The sequence below is a fragment of the Excalfactoria chinensis genome, chromosome 11 (genome assembly GCF_039878825.1).
Source record: "Excalfactoria chinensis isolate bCotChi1 chromosome 11, bCotChi1.hap2, whole genome shotgun sequence".
NCBI lineage: Eukaryota > Metazoa > Chordata > Aves > Galliformes > Phasianidae > Excalfactoria > Excalfactoria chinensis.
The window spans coordinates 4,172,277-4,192,171 of record NC_092835.1 but is presented as its reverse complement, the minus strand read 5'-3'; the positions used below and the strand labels follow the sequence as shown (position 1 = coordinate 4,192,171).

The following is a 19,895-nucleotide window of genomic DNA, read 5'->3' as shown; positions in this document are numbered from 1 at the left end:
GATATGAATTGATATCTCTGTTGGTACAGTCTGCTAATGTGGTTAACCAATTTGCAAGTTGTTTTTCAGCTGTGCTCTCCGTAGTACTCCCAAGGTCATACCAAAGGATTCAAATGCTGGTGCAAAATAGGTGAATCTTTCCTACAATGCTCTTCTTTACCTGTGTTAAAATGCGCTATAGCATTAACAAAAACCTCCAACAGTATGTTGTAAAAAATAACCTTTTACACCGACAATACATTGAAAATGCCTCCCTTTTGCAATAGTGGGGTTTCTCAGAATCTCTGATTTCTGTGGTCAGCCTTAGGCACTACAAAATCCATCTGCATCGTTATTCTTTTCTATGCTCTTTTTCCTTTTTTTTTCCTTTCCCCCTTAGTTGTGATATCTGATGCATTTCTTTTAGGTGTATAGTACAGTTTGTGTATGTGGGTGAATCCTACCATTACTGACCATCTGTTCTTTTCATATAAATCTCTGGATTTGTCATCATGTTGCTCTGTTGCATGTCAGCTGGGGACTGACCTAAGCACATCCTTGCGATTCTCATATTTTCCCCTTAGATTACCAAGACTACAAGGATATTGTGCTTTCAAGAAACCAGCTATGCTTTGCTGATACAAATAAAAAGGTGTGTAATTACCAAGGCACGCCCTGACAGCTGGTTTCATTAATTGTATCTGTGAATCTGTAAATGATGAAAAAATCCAAGTGTGTTAAATTGTTGCCTGTCTCTGCCCTTTGTATTTGTTTTCTTAGAATTCATAGTCCAAGGACAGCCTTTATGTGTGTTTAGAAAGTGCTCAGCACAACAAAGGCACTAGCACCAGGTGTGCACTGTTATCAGGTGAGAGTTCATAATTCACATCTGAACCCTGTTCATATGAACGTCACATTAAGAAAGGACTGAGGACCGGTGGGAGAGTTTCAGCTGCATTCTGTGTAACATTGCATTTAAACAGCTGAAACACAATATTTAGTAATGAAAAAATAATAAAAAGAAGACTTTTAAAATCTTTTCTTCCAAGAAAAGATTCCCTTCACCAGAGAATCTGTGGAAACTAATCCTGCTGATACTCTTGACACTTTTACATTCTGCTTTTTGTTTTATTTTTTTCTCATGTCTTTTGAAAACATCCAGGACTTTCAGCATTTCTTCCACTTCTCATTTCACTTCCCCCATGTGTTGGTTCAGTGACTGAAGATACACTTCCCTAATCTGTGGACTACCTTTTTCTTTCTTAGTTGTTCTTCCTCTGTTTTGGGGAAACTTCACCTTACTGTGGCAAGCCCGCAGCTCTGCATCATATCCCATTTCCTTTGGACTTTTAATGCTTATTCTGTGTTACAGTGATGCTTTATGGGTGTTAATACCCAACAGTGCATTTTGGATTGATGAGCACTCACAGCTTGGAATAGCTGCTAGGATGTGACCTATTGATGGAATAGGAAGTATTAGCTGGAGGTGGAAAGATAAGGTAACGATAATGCAGACAATTTAAAGGAAATGGTGACTTTTCACCAAGTCCTGCCAAATAAAAGCTTTTACGTACATCTTAAAGGAAAAAGGCAACAGCCTGATGAATTCTGTTGGAAGCTTTTCTTTTTTTCCAGGGCTTTTTCCATGCCTAGATATGTGGGTGACCCTAAAAGAAGGTAGTAAGAAGTGTGTGAGGGAGAAGCTTACCACTTAAGAATGCTGTCACTTAGAAGGGTGATGTGGGAGGACAATAGCTGGTACCTTATCTGTGTTCTCTAATTGGGTACAGCAAAGCAGAGAAGAAACTTTAGGCTCTTACCTCTTCCTCTGTATCTTCTGCTGATTTCCTTCCTATCTACTTGTCAGTTTATTTTAGTTGCCTTTTTGTTTCTGTTTGTCCCATTCAGACTTAGACTTGAGAATATAGACTTGAGACTTCCTCTTTCCACTTAAATAAATCCCTCACCACAGCAAGTCTGTTAATGCTTGTTCAGCTCAGACAGTTTTTTAGCCTTCTTTGTATAGCACTCCATCCTACAAATACCAGGTAAAAGTCAGACTGGAGCACTGTTCAGATCAGCAGATGGCAGGCTCCTTCTAGCAATTGATACCACCAGCTTCATCCTACATACAAAACGTCTGATGGTGACAGGCAGTAAAAAAGCAATGATTACTGCAGCATGCACTCAAAAGTGTGCATTGTGTCAGAGAGGAATCAAAGATACGTTTGTAACCAGAGTCTGCCTGGCACACGGTTAGCCCCATACTGTTATTTGCATCTGCTGGGAAAGCAAGAGCACAGTGATGGAGTAAACTTGAGAGAAGCAGAAATCTGAATGCCAGGGATGTCACACTGGAGTCTGATTTCCCTCTTAGATTTCACCTGTGGAGGTGTCTCCCAAAATTGATGCTAGGCTTAGAAGTGAGTGGTGAGAAATAAGGGTAAGATATGCTTGTAAATGTAATCTTAATTTTATGCGTTTGTGATTGATGGTGCCCTAATCAAGCCCGTCCTTCCCTTAGGGGCAAATACAGAACTGCTCCTTGCAGGGTGGTTTCTTTAATCGTTATCTAGATAGGTTTTAAATGTCCATCACTCCTTTTGGGAAACAATTCTGTTTTATGACTTGCTGTACCTTCCTAAGGAGCCACTGCAGTGATTAACTCAAACTTCAAATGCTGGATTTCTAGCATTATTGATACAGCATCTCTTTTATGTTTTATATGTTTGCCTGAATGTATTGTATTCCCCAGTTTCACCGAAGAGTGGTTTAAAAGTATTTTTAACAATACAGCATTGTTATGAAAATGAGCTGACTACCCAGTCTGATAGCAGGAATTTGCTCTGAGTCAACAGTGGTAATTTACAAGCATTGACTAACGAATTCCATAATCCACACAGCACCTCTGTGAATAAGGGAAGAAGGCTCCATTATCTCTAGTATGCATCAAGGATTAAAATATGAGAAGGACAGCTGCTGTGTAAGAGTCTAAATGGATACTGAATACAAGTTGGGAATTCCTGGTGCTTGCTTCTCTGTTTGGCAAAAAAAAAAGAAACACTTTGCATTTCTGTACTGATATCTCTCAGGGACTTGTTGAGCCTACAATAGCAGTGGGGTTCTTGTTTTGTTTTATTGTGGTTTTTGTTTTTCTATAGCAAGTATGAACGTAGTAGGCCCTTATAGCCTCCAACAGAAAATTTCAGTGAAACAGCAGAAGCAGATTTGATTTCTTTCCTCTTTGATTGGACTGCAGAAAGATTTTGCCTGATATCATGATAGTGTGTAAAACAAACCAGGAATCATGCAAAGGTGGAATAAAGAATTATCTTATTCATCTTTCTAGCTTTCCCTTTGAAATCATACTAGGAATCCAGCTAATCCTTTTGGGGAGAGTGCTTTGGCCCCCATTGCAATTGCTTCATGATTCCCCTCATTTAGCTTGTCACACAATGCTACTGCATGGGTATACTCTCATACAAGGTGCCTTTAGGCATCAGCTTTTTTCCCTGCATACATTTTGGCATCTTAAGTGTTTTCTCATGGGTTTTCCAGGCCCCCCACTGCTCTACAGCCTGTGTTATTGGCACTGAGCAGTATTCACAAATTACCCATCTTCTTTTCCTTCAGAATCACATTGTTTTTGTTCTAACACATTCTAACACATTCTAACACATCTGCTCATAAAAATTAGATTCCTGAAAGAAAATTAAAAAACAAAACCCAAACCACAGTGACCCCCAAACTTAGCTTTGCAATACTGTGGTACATGTATAGCTGAGGTGTCTGCTGGGCTGCATGGAGCCAAAATCGTACGATCACCAAGGTTGGAAAAGACCCCCAAGTTCATCCAGTCCATCTGTCCACATACCACCACCATTTCCCCAGTAAATCGTGTCGCTCAGTACCACATCCAAATGCTTACTGAACACTTTCAAGGATGGTGACTCCACCGCTTCCCCTGAGCAGCCTGTTCCAGCTCCTGAATACCCTTTTGGAGAATAAATTTTTCCTAATATCCAACATAAACTTCCCCTGGTGTGACTTGAGGCCATTCCCTCTTGTCCTGTCACCAGTTACATGGGAGAAGAGGCTAATGCCCCTGGCCACAACTTCCTTTTGGGTAGTTATAGAGCTATAAAGTCTCTCCTGAGCCTCCTCCAAACTGAACAATCCGAGCTCCTTCAGCCACTCCACATACAACTTGTGCTTCAGACCCCTCACCAGCTCCACTGCCCTTCTCTGAACATGCTCCAGGGCCTCGATGTCTCTTATGTAGTGAGGGCCACAAAACTGAATACAGTTTTGAAGTGTGGCCTCATCATGTACATGTGGACAATCACCTGCCTAGTCCTGATGGCTACGCTATTTTTTACATAAGCCAGGATGCCATTGACCTTCTTGGCTACCTGGGCAAGCTGCTATAGCTTGTGTTCAACTGAGTGTTGACCAACACTCCCAGATCTATTTTGTTCACACAGGGAAGGCAAGACATCCAGCTTCTGCTTTGTATAATTTATATGGAATATGAGAAGGGGTTCTAGTTTTAATGTGCTCAGCTTTGGGACACGTTTGCTGCAGGTTGAATGGCTGAAGCACATTTCAGCAAGCAGCGTGTTTTGATTTCACTTGTCAGGGCTTTTGGTTGCCCCATGCTGGCAGGCAATGTGAGATTTCATACCTTGATCTTACTGTTCTGTGCTGAATTTCCTCCAGAGATCACCTGCAGCGTAGAAGCGTGGATTCAGTGAGCTGTGGACATGTAGCACCACTGAGTACTGGAGCTGTGTCCTTGACTTGCTAGCAGTGGTGCTGCCTGATGTTCTATCCTTTTGCAATATCTCAGTGAATTTCAACATCAAGCTGCAGATTTTAAGCGAGGGCCTGGATCTTGCCAGCTAAGTCATGTATTGGCTGCTGTAGACCAGTGCTTTTTTTTGTTTCCTCCTGTAAAACACGAGTTGAAAACCTCTGCTCTGAAATGCAAGGAAATTCACAGACTCTTTGCATACTGCCCTTCTATTGGCAGACAGCTGTCAGGGTTGACAATTCTGGTAGATTTAAAGCAGTGGTTTGAGCAGGTGGCTAGTTTGCACGAACCTGCACCAAAATAGTCACTTTGGTTACAGTTCTGACTGACGGAAGCGTTGCTGTAGGTGAGTGTGTGCAAATAGTCCTGCCATTGACACCATTATTGTGTGTACCAGAAGAGTGCAGCGGGTCAGACAAGAACAGGTCTCCCTTGTACCAGGCATTGTAGGAACTCAAACAGAACCTCTACAAAAGAGATTTTAGCCTTCCTGTTGGTTGTATCATTCCCATCATTAAACGAGAGTCTTTCTGCTAGCTTTAGCCAAATTCTGCAGTTCTGTGCATCGTTCTAGAGCCTGGTACATAGAAACGCTCTGGTAACTTCCTAGTCTTTTCTAGACAATTTTGACACTGGCATTCAACAAAAGTATTCATAGAGTTTGCTACTATTGATAGGTTACAAAATCCTTCCCTGCTGAAAGCGTTTACCCAGCAATTCTGCTGTCAGATGCAAGCCTGTTTCAACACAATGGCTTTATAGCAACACTCACGATGGACACGCTCAGAACTGTGCCCCATGCAGTCAGGAGTTGTCTCTGACAGTCGCCAGCAAAAAATGCTTGATGGCAAAAGCTCCCAACCCTTCCAGTCGCAGCTCGTCTCTCCAGTTTGTAACCGTGCGACTCCTGATGTGAATGTGAGTTTCAGATGGGAGTTTTCTCCTGGGCAGGTGGTGGCTCTGCTGGAAACACACACCTTGCCTTTCCCTCCATTAGCAGGGAGTTTCGACCTTTAAGATTTAGATTTCCTCTGACTCTCGCGCTGAAGCAGCCCAGTGCGTTTCTCCTGAAGTCCTGACCTCGGCTGTGCCCAACGCGATGCATCCCAACATTGAGCAACACGTGTGTATTGCTTGAAATATACGTGTTACTGCTCGCGGTGTGGTGGTTCAGATCAGGAATCTGGAAGCAAGATCCACCACCTGAGACTACCTTGCCCTTTGGATTGCTGGCTCATCGCGCGGCCCTGAGGTAGAGCCGCCCCCACTCTTGCGCCCGCCCCGGGGCTGCCGAGGACCGAAGGAGCTGGACATCCTCACCGCGATTAAACACAACGGCAGCCCTTTCCTCAGGGCACAGGGCTGCCCTTCGGCCGTGCAGGTGTGCCGGCACATCTCCGCCCTTCCCTGGGCGGTTCCCTCCTGGCCGCGCCGCCCTTCCCGCTCCCTCTGAGGAGAACGGGGGAGGGGCGCGGCGGCCGCGCGAGTTGCGCGGGAAGCGGCGCGCGCGACCGCCAACGCCGCCGCCGCCGCTGCCCTCGGAGGCTCCGCAGCCATTGACGTCAGGGAGGGCGGCACGTGACCCCGCCGGAACCAATCGGCTGCGCCCGGAGCGGCTTCGGCGAGAGAGGCAGTGGGCAGCGCTCCCTCCGCTCACCGCCTCCTCCCGCGGTGGCGGCGCGCGCGGGGACACCACACACACACACACAGCATACACACAACACACACACACATATACACACACAACACACACATACACACACACACACAGAAACCCGCCCGCCCGCGCCTCACACACACACACATACGCGCCCGCGCCCCGGACACGCGCGGGCACCCACGCACCCACCTACATGCACACGCGCGCCCGCCGCCGCCCGCTGTCGCGCACACGCCCCGGGGGGAAGGAAGGAGCCGCGGCCGGCCGCCCCGCAGCCCCGCGCCGAGCCCCCGCCGCCGCCTTTTGTCTGCAGCCCCCGCCGGGAGCCGGGCGTGGATGTGGCGCTGCGGGAGCGGCGCGGGGCCCCGCCACGGGGCGGAGGGGGAAGTTTGAATTGGGGTTCTGATCGCTTCCCCTGCAGCCCCGCTCCCTCGCCCTGCCCGGCGGTTCGTGTTTCTAATCTGCTCTTTTTATTTTTTATTTTTTTGGTTTAATTTTTTAATTTTTAATTTTTTATTTTTTTTTGTTTCCTCCTCGATTTAAATTTTTGAGCCCGCCGCGTGGGGTCGGATCTCCTTTCTTTTCCTCTCCCCGCCTCCGCCCGCCGCCATCCCCTCAGCCGCGATGGATCGCAGCGGCGGCGGCGGCGGCGGCTCCGGCGACCGCGGGCAGCGCGCAGAGGACGGCAGAGCGCTCCCCGCAGAGCCGCCGCCGGGCCCCGAGGGCACCCGCCCCGCAGCCGCTCCGTGCCGCCGGGCCCTGCTGCACTGCAACGGCATGAGGTACAAACTGCTGCAGGAGGGGGACATCCAGGTGTGCGTCATCCGGCACCCCCGGACGTTTCTCAGCAAGATCCTCACCTCCAAGTTCCTGCGGCGGTGGGAGCCGCACCACTTGACCCTGGCGGACAGCGCCGTCGCTTCGGCCACGGTGAGTGGAACGGGGCGCTTCGGGGTGAAAACGCGAGGTGGTGGCGCGGCTTCGTGCCGGTCTTCGGTCGTCGATCCGGGCTGGCGGGGCCCCCGGCAATCAATGGGCCCAGGGCGTGCGGCTCCGCGTCGGTGGGGATCGAGCCCCCCGATTCGGGCTGATGGCCCTTAGCGCAGCTTTACGCAGGTTCTCACCGGGGGACGCTTCCATCGTGCCCCCCTCCTTCCTTTTTATTCTTTTCCTTTTTTTTTTTTTTTTTAATACATCACATGTGAACGCCTCGTTTTTCTCAATGGTTTCCTCCTGGCCTTCCTATAGGACACTCACGGTATCAATGTGCATTGGCTTTTGTGTGGGTTCGCAGGAAGGGTGAATGGAGATAGGCTTCATCTGGTGTGATGAGGATTTTTTCACGTCAGTGAATGGTCCCCCTGCATCTCTCTGCAAATACGTGTCCCTTCTGCATCCCCCTGCAAATTACACATCCCTTATGCATTGCTTTGCAAATGCAGATCCCTTCTGCATCGCTCTGTAATTGCACGTTCCTTCTGCATCACCCTGTACATACACTTCCCCTCCTGCATTGCACCTCAAATAGTCGTTCCTTCTGCATCACCCTACAAACACACGTCCTCCCGCACCTCCCTGCAAATAAATGTCCCTTCTTCATCGCCCTGTAAATGCACATCTTTCCTTCATCACCCTGCAAATACACATCCCTCCTGCCTGGCCCTGCAGACACGCGTCCCGCCGTGCCATGCCCACAGGTAGGCCAGCTGCCTGTTTTCACTGCGCTCCTCGTGCCACACCGACACCTCCATACCGCCTGCACTGTGCTGCTGAGGCTGTTTGCAAGGGAATGTGGTTCTCTGCTCAGTAGAAGTGCTGTGTGAAGGAGAAGGAAACCCTGAGTGAGTGTTGCAGGAGGAAGGCCCCAAAAGATGCGGGCATGAGTAGTTTTTTGCAGTTCCTTGTTTTAAGGAGGTTCCGTTAACACGAGGGGAAGTTGGATATGGTGGGGATGGGGTGATTGCCCAGCAGCATCCCCAGCTGGTGGCTGTGTCTGAGCATCTTGAGCAAAGAAGTGTGATGGTGCTCCAGCCACAGAGCTCTGCGGTGTAGCAATACTTAGGCATGAAGTTGTGTTTGTGTAGGAGACACTCGCTGGCAGAGCTGCCACCCAAGAAATCATCCCCCAAAAGATTTCTCAAGTCCTGCAGGGTGGTGCTTTAATTAATGCGATGGCATTCCTAATTGTTGTAGGCGAAGAAGGAGCAGGTAGATAGCAAAGCATTGCGTGTACCATTTCAGGCTCCATTTTGTTGAGCGGGGCTCTCTGTGCTTGGTGTTACGCCTTATCAATTCCTTTTTTCCAGTGCTAGGTCTCTGAGTAAGTGCTGTGGTTCACAGGGATATCTGTGCTTTGATATTTGAAATGCTGTCTGTGTTTTGTAGGAAGTAATTGGGGGTAACTGGGGTGCGGTTTGTGTTCACTTGTTACCTGAACGTGTGCATGGTGTGCTCAGCAGGTGTCTTGGTTCCACGCTATCTCCATCTTCCTCTTTTCTGGAGATGGAAAGATGTGACTTGAGCAAAGCGTGTGGAAATGAGGGACAAAACATGGAAATGGGGCAAAACATGTGGTCCCCCTGCAGAAGTGGGGGATGGGCACATGACCAGAACCTCCCGCAGCCGTTGGTAGATATCAAGATGCAATTGATTTGGTTTTAGAGGGCTGAAGAAAAATATCCATCCCTTCCATTGGCGGCGAGCACAGGGAGCGCTCAGCAGCTCTGATAACAAGGTCATTTTTACACATAGGGCTTTCCATAGCCGAGGTGTTTTATGAGCAGCTGCTAATTAATCTTCACATCGTCTCTCTGCAAATCCTCTGGCACGACGAGTTTTACTGCATTCTCTATAACATGAATAAAATCGAACAGGAAAATAACATCACTTTGTTTTGCATTTGAAAGCTAGAGTGGTGATGACACCTAAATCCAGATCTGGGAGACGATGTCTGTGAGTACAGTGGACGGTGGTTGAGAGATTCCAGGCGTCCTCTGCCCTTTTCAGTGTCACCTGAAACGTGTGTTTGAATGGAGGTCTGCACACAGCCTCCTACATGTTAGTGTTAGCTGGGGGCTGTGGAGCAGGAGCTGCCTCTCGTTTGTGTATGGGTTGTTCACTGCTGCTTTTTCTGGTGGATGCAGGATGTTCCCACATCTCAACATGAATATTGAGATCCTACCTACAGGTTTTTTTGCAAGAGGTGGCTACTTCCCAGCCTCGATTCAGCAGCAACATGTTTTGTGCCTGACAAAATAGCATTCTTTAAAGGAAGCACCATGCAAGAATGCAGTGGAACAAGTGTTTGGGACATCACATTTGAGCAAAGCATAGACAGGAGAAATGAATTTGCTTTACAAAATGTTTTTTTTTTTAATTTTTTTTTCCTGATATTATCGCAAGTATCTTTCAATTAAAATAAGCCCATTCTCATCTACAAACAGCACTGACAGTGGAGTTCTGAGTTAGCGGAGGGTTCAGTTACTTGGGAACAGATGAGCTTGTGGAGTTGCACAGTGCAGGTGCTGGTACTTGATGCAATTTACATTGTTTCCTTCAGGTTTCTCTTTTCGCAAAGAACTGGTTGCTTAAAGGCCGTACAGTTTCACCAGCAGCCTTCCATCCCAGCCAGGCTTTCATTCCTGTGCTGTTTAAGGGTATTTCTCATGTAGGTAAATACGAATCTGCATTGCTTTCTTTTGTCTTGTGCTTTTTTTTAATTAAGTGCCAAAGGCCCAGTAGGAAATCTTGATACTTACAAACTTTCCGTGCTTGCTTAGGGATGAATCTGACTTTCTTCTCCATGGGAGGAATAACGTTTATTTTATAAACACTTCCCAAACCTAAAAGTGTTGCCCTTGCTAATTTTTTTTTCACAAAGATCTGTCCTTGCGCAGCTTGAAGGGCAGCAATAATAAAAACAAAGGAATAAAATCCAATTGACTATTTCTTCAGTGGTTTTTGTTGTTGTTGTTGTAGAAGAGCAAACTACTGCTATCTTCAGCAGCCATGTTAAAATTTAACGTTCTCTGGTTTAAAGGTGGCAGGTGAACCTGAACTTCTGATATCCTTCTGCCCTGTCCTTTTCACGCCTCTCTTCTGTTCTTTTCCATACTTCTTCTTGTCCCGGCAGGGCAAGATGTTGAGAACAGATGTTGAAGATGGTGGGGTTTAAGGTGCTGAATTAGCAGGAGGCCCTGCGGTATGTTTGTACGTGCGGCAGACAAGGAAGGAATAAATAAGCAATTCACTTTTGCTGGCTAGGGATGACCTCTCTAATTGCCATCTGGGAAGATAAGACATAATTAAAACCATGAAGTTACTCATTAATGTCCCTCAAGGAGGTGGAAACTTTGGCTTTTCACGCTCATTTCAGATTTTCAGGTTTCCCCTTGGCAGGTAAGTTCAGTGTTATGTTCAAAGCTGGTGGCAAACCTGAAAAGACTGGAGTGCCTCTTATATTATTTCCAGGGCAAGGATGATCTATGAGAACAATAGTTTATTGACACAAACCGTACTTGACACAAGAGCGTGAGTTAGGGAGCTGCATTTAATGTTTTCTTCTAGAGAAAAGAACACACACAATTAATATTCAATGAGGCAGGGCAGGATGATCTGTTTCAAATAGGAGAAGTGGAGTAGAAAATTGTCTTCTAATTGTTTTTTAAAATGCAATGATTTTGCTGCTGCCTGTGTTTCATTGTGCTGTTGCACGGCTTTCCTTCCTTCTGTTACAAAGAGAGAGCGAAAATTCCTATCAAGCCCGACTCATTGTTTACTTTAGTGCAGGTTCCCATTAGTTAGAAAAACACGCTTTTTGAAATTAAATTTCCCTTGAAAAACAATTAGCTCAAGTGGGAAGCATTATGCACAGCTCCCAAGTTTCAAAACAGTCTTATAAGGAGAATTCTTTTAAATCTTTCCTGGAAAGGGAATATCGACCATTATCCAGACTGAAAACAGAATGATAATGAATAAGCCAGGGTAAGAATAAAACAAGTAAATGGTCTGTTCAGTAAACCAAGTGCTGATCTCAGTCGTGAGCTATTGATGAGGCTCTGACTTAAAGTGAGCCTGATGGGCCTGCCGTCATTACGCACGTAGCAAATATGAGTGCATAAATAGTGCATAAATCCAGCATAACAATGGAACGATAATTAATGTTCTAAGATAATATTTATCATTGTTTTATACTGGTGGTGGTTGCTTGCATTCAACAAGAAGTGGTAGCTGTAGGTTTGGGGTGTAGGTGCTTCTGCCCGTCGAGGTTTCCCCCGTTGCCATTGATAAGGTATTTTCTCTGGGCTTATCAGGAAAAGCACTGAATCTGGTCATCTGCATGTCACAGGGGTGATCCAGAATTCTCTGCGTATCGAGGATAAATTGCTCCCTGTTATCTGTGCTGCCGAAAGTGAGAACCTGTTTGTGTGGTAAAGGCAGGCATGTGTCTGCATTACCAAAGCCCATGTTTCTCTTGGTGACTCAATGGGGTCTGCTGTGAGAACCTTGCTTTACTCAGTCTACAGCTGGGCGTGAGAAAACCCAAAATGGCATTTCTTCAAAGCTGCTTAATGCCTATCAAACACACCTTTGAATGTATAGTTCCTACAGAGGTTAAAAAGCATATTTACATGTCAGTAGTGTTAAGGTATGTGTTTATATGTTACAGAACATATATAAAATATGAAAACAGAAGCTACATTCATTGATAGAGTGAGAGCTCTTGAGGCTATTGGTGTTAATGCACAGCCAGTAAATTTTATGTGTTTAGGAGCATAAATAGAAGGGATACTCAGAAATACTTCTGCCTCACTTTTCTTTATGGCTGGGGAGCAAAGATGCGGTGCTCAGCACCATGTGGGGTAACAGTGCCCAGGAGGAGCTGCTCTGCTGCACACTGGGGACCTCATCCTGCATCTGCAGGGACCAGCGGAGCTCAGCATCCCGCTGTGGGGCTGGGAGATCAGCCTTGCTTGTTTTGTGGTAGCCAGAAGTGGAAAGAACCTGCAGGGTCATCGGAGACTGGGAACGGTACTTCTAGGAATGGATGTGCAAAGCACCAAAGCAACATGGAGTTTTCCAGTGGTCATAGGCTCAGCCAAGTGCCTGGTCTGTACCAGCCTCCCAATAGACACCCAGGTTTGTGTTGTTGGAGGCTGAAGCCTTGGGCCCTGTCAAAGTCATGGGTAGAACTTTGTATATTGAGGGAGGTTTTTGGAGGAAAAAGATGGCAGGCTTAGTACATAGGGAGGAGTGCTTCTTGGAACTGTTGAATTTATTGTACATTGTTTGTTTATACATTTGAGTTTCCTAAATAACAGGTGAGTTTTAACGTGATACAGTAAAATGGCTTCTCTCATTTCCTTGTGTCTTCTGTTAGTAAGCATAACTGGAAGAATAGGATTTGCTCAACTTCCCACATAGGATTTATGGAAGACGTGATCTACCTCAAATAGTTCAAGTGTTTTGGATTCTTTAGAAGCAATTAGATTGTGGGCTGCATGGGTAGGCTGTGGCTTGTTTGTTAGTGTTTTGAGCGTTGCCAGTTGCATTGGTTTTGTTCTGCGTCTGCATGTGTTTATAGATAAGTGTGCTTAGTTCCATAAACAATTGCATATCGGAAGATGATTGATACCTTAGTGTGCATAATCCATGTGGAGCACTAGTGCACATGTATGCTCCCAGTAAAATAACCTTTCCTTGGGGTCACGTCACAGAAATCCTGTGAGCTGGGCTGGGGAACACTTGCTCTATTGGAACTGTTTGCGGATTTTCATGTCTTTTTATTTTTTAACTAGGCTGGGGAACCGATCTGTTTCAGTGCAAAGTTCTACTAAACTGCTGAGGAAGAAGAGAGGGAAACATGGCAGGCTGCAGTTGCTGCCAAAAACAATGTATTATTAAATCATTGTGTAAAATTTTCCTGTTTTGCACAATATTTAAGAATGCACGGGCAATACCAGGAAAAGGAAAAGACAATTGAAAAGCATACATTATAACCGAGCACGTCAGTGGTGAGTGAAGTTTAGCTCTTGTGGTTGCAGAGAAAAACATGAAGTCAGAACCAGATGCTAAACTACAAGGCCTTCCCTTCATGGGATTAAAAACAAAAAGAGAATTGAAAAATACCCTCCGCATATGGGAAAAGGGGGTCCTATTTCAAAGCTTGGGGACACCTGCAGTTACCAGTGCTGACTTTCCCATACTTACAGTCATTTCTTGACTTTGCCCTTGGGCTGTCGCATGACTGATGGGGACAGAGCTGTAGAGTGTGAAGTGCAAAAGCAGATGAGATGCCAGACGGCAGATTAAAGTGTGGAGTTAAGTGTGTCTAGTAGACATGTACCTGTTTTTAATGGAACTTAAGAAGCTCAAGAGGTTGCAAGTGACTCAGAACTGAACTGGAAGTATGCTCAGTGATATACATTCTTGTCTTGCTTTATTGACTTCGGGGCAATGTGAGGAGGGGGATCAGCACTCACTGCTTGTAACATCTGTAGTATGATGTAGGGTCCAGGCAGCGTGAGGGACTTAATGAGGTCCATGTGTGGCTGTTGCATTGAGCTGACTGGGTCAGAGTAGCTCTACAAAATGGAGCCCCATTTATTTGGCTGATGGATTTGTAGATGCTGAGCAACTGGAACTTGGTTGGATGGCTCTTTTACAGGGGACAGGCTTACTGCAAATACCCTTGTGAGACAGATCCGTATGGAAACTGCTGCTGTATGACCCATTTCGTGCCACCAACACTGTCCTGGAGGGAAGTTGGTAGTGTGACTCCCTTCTATGGGGAAAAAAAATGTGGCTGAGGACATGAGGATTGCTGACCACAATCTGATAGCCCTGACAAGGACAGGAACTGAACACCTCCTTCAAGGTGTAGTAGATCAAAGATTTGTTTTGGACCTTGCAAAGCCGGGGAAGAAAAACATGGAATCTGCTGCAGTGTATTAGCATTTATTTATTTAGTAGGGTTGTGGTGCAATAAACATTGCCTGGAGAAAGGTGAATTTAAGACTATTTTTTTTTGAGAATCCATGATTTATCTATATCTATTTAAGCCTTGAAGTTGTGTCTGCAAGGTATAATTAGAAATGTTTTTTCTCTTATCCATCAGATATCCTCATTCTTGAAGTGTATGTGTATACAAATAGGTACGCATATTTTCTGGTTCAGGTTTCTGGTGATGTCAACCCAAATATAAGGCAAGAATTTTGCAAACAAAGAAGTCATCTCATACTTTATTTGTTTATAAGCATATAAATTAGCTAAATGCATGTGCAGGATGGTTTTAAAGATACTCTTTGTTTGCCTAAAAACTGCTTGAAGTTACCCATGGTGCGTTCCCGACAGTACATTTGGAATGATATGGAGCAGAATTTTCTCAGCACTGAAGCTGTGATTTTGCTGTGTTTTGGAAGGCAGAGTGCCTTTCCTCCCAGCCTATTTCTGTTTTGGCTATTTAAATATAAGCTTTGGAGGTCACCAGGTGTCTCTTACCAGTCTGGTTCCTGTTGTAATGGGGTTCTGTTGCACCACAAAGGCTTTTGTTTGCTGCTTTAACAGAGTCTGTATTGTGAGCAGGCTATGTTCTTGCTTTATCTGTACAAGCACCTAAAATAAGACTAGAATGACTTTGTTATCCATTTTCGGGCATGGACATTAATGGTGAAGTAGAAACTGCTATTAAAAAACAAAAAAAAAGAAAGCACTTCTTTGGAAATTGCCCAATGAAATCCAAATTTTCAATCAAAACACGAAGGGTGTGTAAGTTTTCTTTCCCAAAAATATGAATGTTTGACCTTCTGTGAACAACAAAAATAAAAAGTAAGGCTTGTTTTTGGCCCTTGTAGCAATCAGAATATATGAGTTTTGGATGTGGTGTAACGTTTCAATTCTGCAAATCCTTGGGTTTTGGCTTTGCTGTGATTTAATTGTCTCAGAAGGCATTCTGCTCAATGGTTTTTTTTTACCTGGGAAAACAAAGAGTCAAAGATGACACTTCTCAGACATGTCTGCTGCTATCGGTTCACGCTTACCCTGCAGCTCCTTTGGAGAGGTACACCTATGGTTGGCCCTGTAGTATCAAAGGTGGGACAACAGGAAAACTGTGGCATCTCCTGCTAGCTTTGACTCAAGAGCCTTGACGTAATGTTTATGATAAATGGGGTGGGGTAGGAACAGCAATGAAGAGTCTTTGGCCACAGGGCCACGTTGTCTCTTCTGATGCTGATAGCCACTCATATTCTTAATGTCATAAAAAATCAGTAGAGGTGTGGGAGAGTGACACCAGAATGTGGCCTACAGGGCTGTGCTTTTCTTAGTGCCTTTCAGTCTTCCTGCAGAGAAAGTACCTGCTGGAGAGCTAGGAGCAATCAGTTCAAGGCTCTTGCTGCATGTGTGCTTCGTACATTATTGTAGTAGTCTCTTCTGGCAACCTACCACTGCACTTTTACTTTAGGGGATATTAAGGCTGATTTCAGAAGAGTAAAGAGTAAGTCAGAGAAGCCTCAGCTGCGCTGATGTTTTTATCATGAGAGTGATCTTGCAGAGTTGCCATAGAATCAGTGTTGTGATCTGTTTGTGACAGTGATCAACAGTTTGCCCTCCTGCTCATGCCTAGCGTTTAATACACAAACATCCTGAGGTTAAGCTCTTAAATTTGGGAATTGTTTGAGTAGAATATGATTGCGAAGGCATCTCAAAATGTGTTTCCATCTACTATGCTGTAAGCTGTCAACAGATAGGAAACTGAAAGTAGAAAGTTGTGTGGCCTCTTACCTACTGGGTCTATGCACTGGGCTCAGATGGTGCAAACAGATGCAAGTCTGTAGGCTTTTCCCCTCGAGCTGGGGTCTGTTGTTCCAGTTGGGGATCTGAGCATTGAGTTGTTCCTGGCAGCTTGGAGGGACTGCTGGACAAGGAAGGCTTTCTTTGCCCTGGTTGTTACGATGCCAAACTGGTGACGGAGAGCTGTGAGTGTGTGGCTCCCTAGGATGCTCCATGCCCAGGTTGCCCCAGTGGTGTTCTGCTATCTGAGCATTCCTTCAGTGTCCCAGCTCTGAGAGACAGTGGGAGGAGGGAACTGACTTTCAAGAACAGCAGTATTTGCTTTTGCAGCATAGGAGATTTCCATCTGTTTTGATGGACTTTATTGAATGAGCTCCACCGTTGTCTTTGCTGTAGTGCTCAGTAGCCAAATGTCTGTATTTTGGGTACAAGCTGACTGTTGATGGCTTTTGGAAGATGTAGCAAGTACAGCGTTCCTTATCTGAGAACAACATAGACCAGGGAGGGCTATTTGTATGTCTGGGGAAAGAGAAAGAAGCATCATGTTACAGACATAATTCTGTCATTGTTTAAACCAGAAGAAAATCCATGCAGTTGCTGTGAACTGCTGCCTTTAGTGAAGATGTTATGGTGGAATGATTACAGGATTGAAAAAGGAGCTGCAGCTCATTTGTTCTTCAGTGCAGGCGGACTGATGTTTCTTCACATCCTTCTTACAAAAGGGCCAGCAGCTCCAGCTGTGTACTAAGGGCTCCACGTACAATTCCTAGTCCTTTCTGTTTCGAAACACAAGCAGGATATTTTCCTTCCCAGTGTGTGGAACTGAGGAGCACTGATGAAAGATGTTATAAAAGAATAAATTGCTAGTCATTACTTTGTTTAGTTCTTCTTTCAGCTCTTTGTTGTTATCTCAGATCCATCTTTTTTTGTCACTGCTATTGAGTGACTTTTGAGGAAAGTTTTAACATTTTTAGTGAAAGACCCTCTGACATCCACGGGCACAGAAGGGGCTCTTTTTCCTCTCCCAAGGCACAAGAGGCTTGAGTGGAGCCCTGGCGCTGCAAATCACTTCTACTTTGCAACAAAATGGTGTGGATGTTGAAAAGAACATATGCTGGCACAGAACTTTGTTACTGAAGGTGAAAGTACGGACACAGTCAGCATGTCTGGTCAGATTGAAAATACATTTTCTAAGGTTGGATAATTAATCTTTTGTGATTGCAGTGAATGAAGCAGGAAATAAAGCTGGAAAAGCTTGAAATGAGGAGCAGTGTGCAGGACCAGACAAGCACTTTGGTATTAAATATTGACATACCCCTTCTAGGTAACCACTTTTGCTCTGGAACCCAGCATTTGTCTGAAGACCATAATGCCTTCTTGTCACACGTTTATGGAGAGCAAGTTACTGGCATTTAGAAATATTCCTAATGTCTTCTAATGCTAACGTATGCTTCTTTCAGTGCTACGTCACTGCCTCCCTTGAAATTAATCTCGTCTGATTTATTGCAAGTTATTTCGAATGTCCCCAGTGACTCGGATTGACTAATGTACTTTAAATCTCGGGAAATCGAGTCTGCCGTGGGAGTTGACCATGTATGAAGCTGCTTGCTCATGGAGATGGATGACATGGGAAAACACCGAGCCCTCCCTGGTGCTCTCCTGAATAGGGTCATCCTCTGTTGGTTTGAACCCGAGTTTTTTCTAGGACAAGGCCTGGGCTGGTGGGTTTCATACCCAGGCTGAGCTGGGACTGGGACAGTGCTAGCTCTTGTGTAATACCTGTACATTTGGTATGTCCAAGTGGGTTGAAGGTGGCAAAGAATGCAAAGAAAGGTCGATGTGAAGAGGCTTGAAGTGAGGCTGTGATCTGTGCGCTCCTACTGAGAAGCCTCCGAGGTGGCGGCTTTGCCTGGCTGTGGTGGTGGTGGTCGTGACTCACTGTGTGGGGCTGAAGTCCATAGCTCAGCTCCTTCCCCTGCTGCACAGCCTTCAGTCTGCGAGGCTCCTGCTGTCTGCCAGCCCTTCTGAATGCTGCTGGAAAAATGATGGAAACACTTAAATGTAGTGGATTATGCATTTCCTAGTGCCTCTTCACTTATCGTGCTCGCTCCGACTGAGATAAAGATGCAGTGTTGTGTTACATTATCTAGCTTTAACGTCAAGCGTTTGGGAGGTTGTGTCTCTTTACTTGTCAGACTTTCTTAGCAGAAATAGGAAAAATAAAGCACCCTGTGCATCTTCCTGCCTGTACAGCGTGTACCTGCAGATCTTGTGAGAGCTGCTGTCTTGAGACCCTTGTGTCTGTTCTGAGGCTCTTGCTGTGCTCAGATTTCATGTTGCCAGATTTTTTTTGCATTGGTAAGAAAATCCTGTACAAACAATGCTCTGCTGTTTCCAAACACTGCAAAGTTTTCCCCTTTGCTTCCTGTTTTTGTAGCGTGTTTGTGAGAAGACCTTGTCTTTGCATTGGAGTTAACATTAATGTAGATGCATTCAGAGTTAGCTACTGTGTTCCAGCACGCAGGGGCCTGAGCTTCTCTTCAGCAAATGTTATTACTCTTTGTTAATGGTAAGACTGGATTAAGAAAGATTCATGCATGTAAAAGTGAAAGCACAGGCAGTGTTAAGTTGTGCAGTCATGAGCTTGTTATTTCCCCTCCCCCCAAGCTTGCAAGCCAGTTAGTAACCTAGTGATCTATACATGAGGCTTTAATTGGATGTATGCCCAGAGTGCAGATTAATATGGAAAAGCTATAAAGGCATGGGTTCACAAACTTTATTTGACCACATGAGGACCATCTGCCTGATCCCATGTGGAATGTGCGAGGGATTCTCAAAACAAAGAAATACCTTCATGTATTTGGACAGAGCTGCATGTGAGCCACAGGGTACGGTGCTGATGTCTTGATGTGGCAGTGAATAGGCTGTTGATGAAATAGCACTTCATCAGCACAGTATTCACTATGTGCTTCATGCTTTAAGCAGGCCAGAGGTGCGTCTGGGACCTCTGTGTCACTTACCTGCCTTCGTTTTTCACATTGCTGACGTTTTCTTTTTGTGATTGGATATAATCTTGGCCTCCTTTGGAGGTGAGGGGGAGAATCTCCCTGCAGTGAAGCGAAAGCAAGCAGATGTCTTGACTGCAGCTGGCTAGAGATGAATCATTTTGTGTAAACTTGCCTGGAGAACATGATCTTTTTCCTCTGTAAACCTACGCTCCAGAGGGAAGGGAGAATCCTCATTAGTCAGTGACACCCTCCTGGCCTAAAATTCCAGTGATTCTAGTTTGCAGATCACATACACAGGCTACCAGCTGTATTCAGAAAGACTTTCTTCAAGTTGTAACACAGATTTTCTGTCTCTTCTGGCAAAAATACTTCTAGGTGAGAATTATGGTATCCTTAAGCGTGTGAAAGCGGTGACAGTCCACCTCTGTGACTCTTAGAGCAGTTCGGTAATGAAGAAGCCTGTTCTAAACTGGCATAGCATTGCAATGAGGAGTTGAGTTGCGTGGGAGAGCCCTGACGTGTGAGTAGCTGATGTTCTGCCCTTCTGTGTGACTGATCAGTAAGATGCATATTGCATATCTCAAAGCTCTCTTCCTCCCTTTCTCCATTTCCCCATGACTTTCTGGAAAGGATTGACGTGTTCGGA

General features: G+C 45.3%; 1 protein-coding gene across 1 annotated transcript in view; it reads left to right on the top strand.

Moving 5' to 3' along the window:
* The first annotated feature begins 6,423 nt into the window (after positions 1 to 6,423).
* The window catches only part of CMIP (c-Maf inducing protein), a 121,261-nt gene continuing 107,789 nt past the window's right edge, over positions 6,424 to 19,895 (top strand). Inside the window, exon 1 of the mRNA XM_072346480.1 lies at positions 6,424 to 7,382. Coding sequence (XP_072202581.1) covers positions 7,077 to 7,382 — 306 coding nt within the window. The 5' untranslated portion in view covers positions 6,424 to 7,076. The remainder of the gene's footprint in view (positions 7,383 to 19,895) is intronic.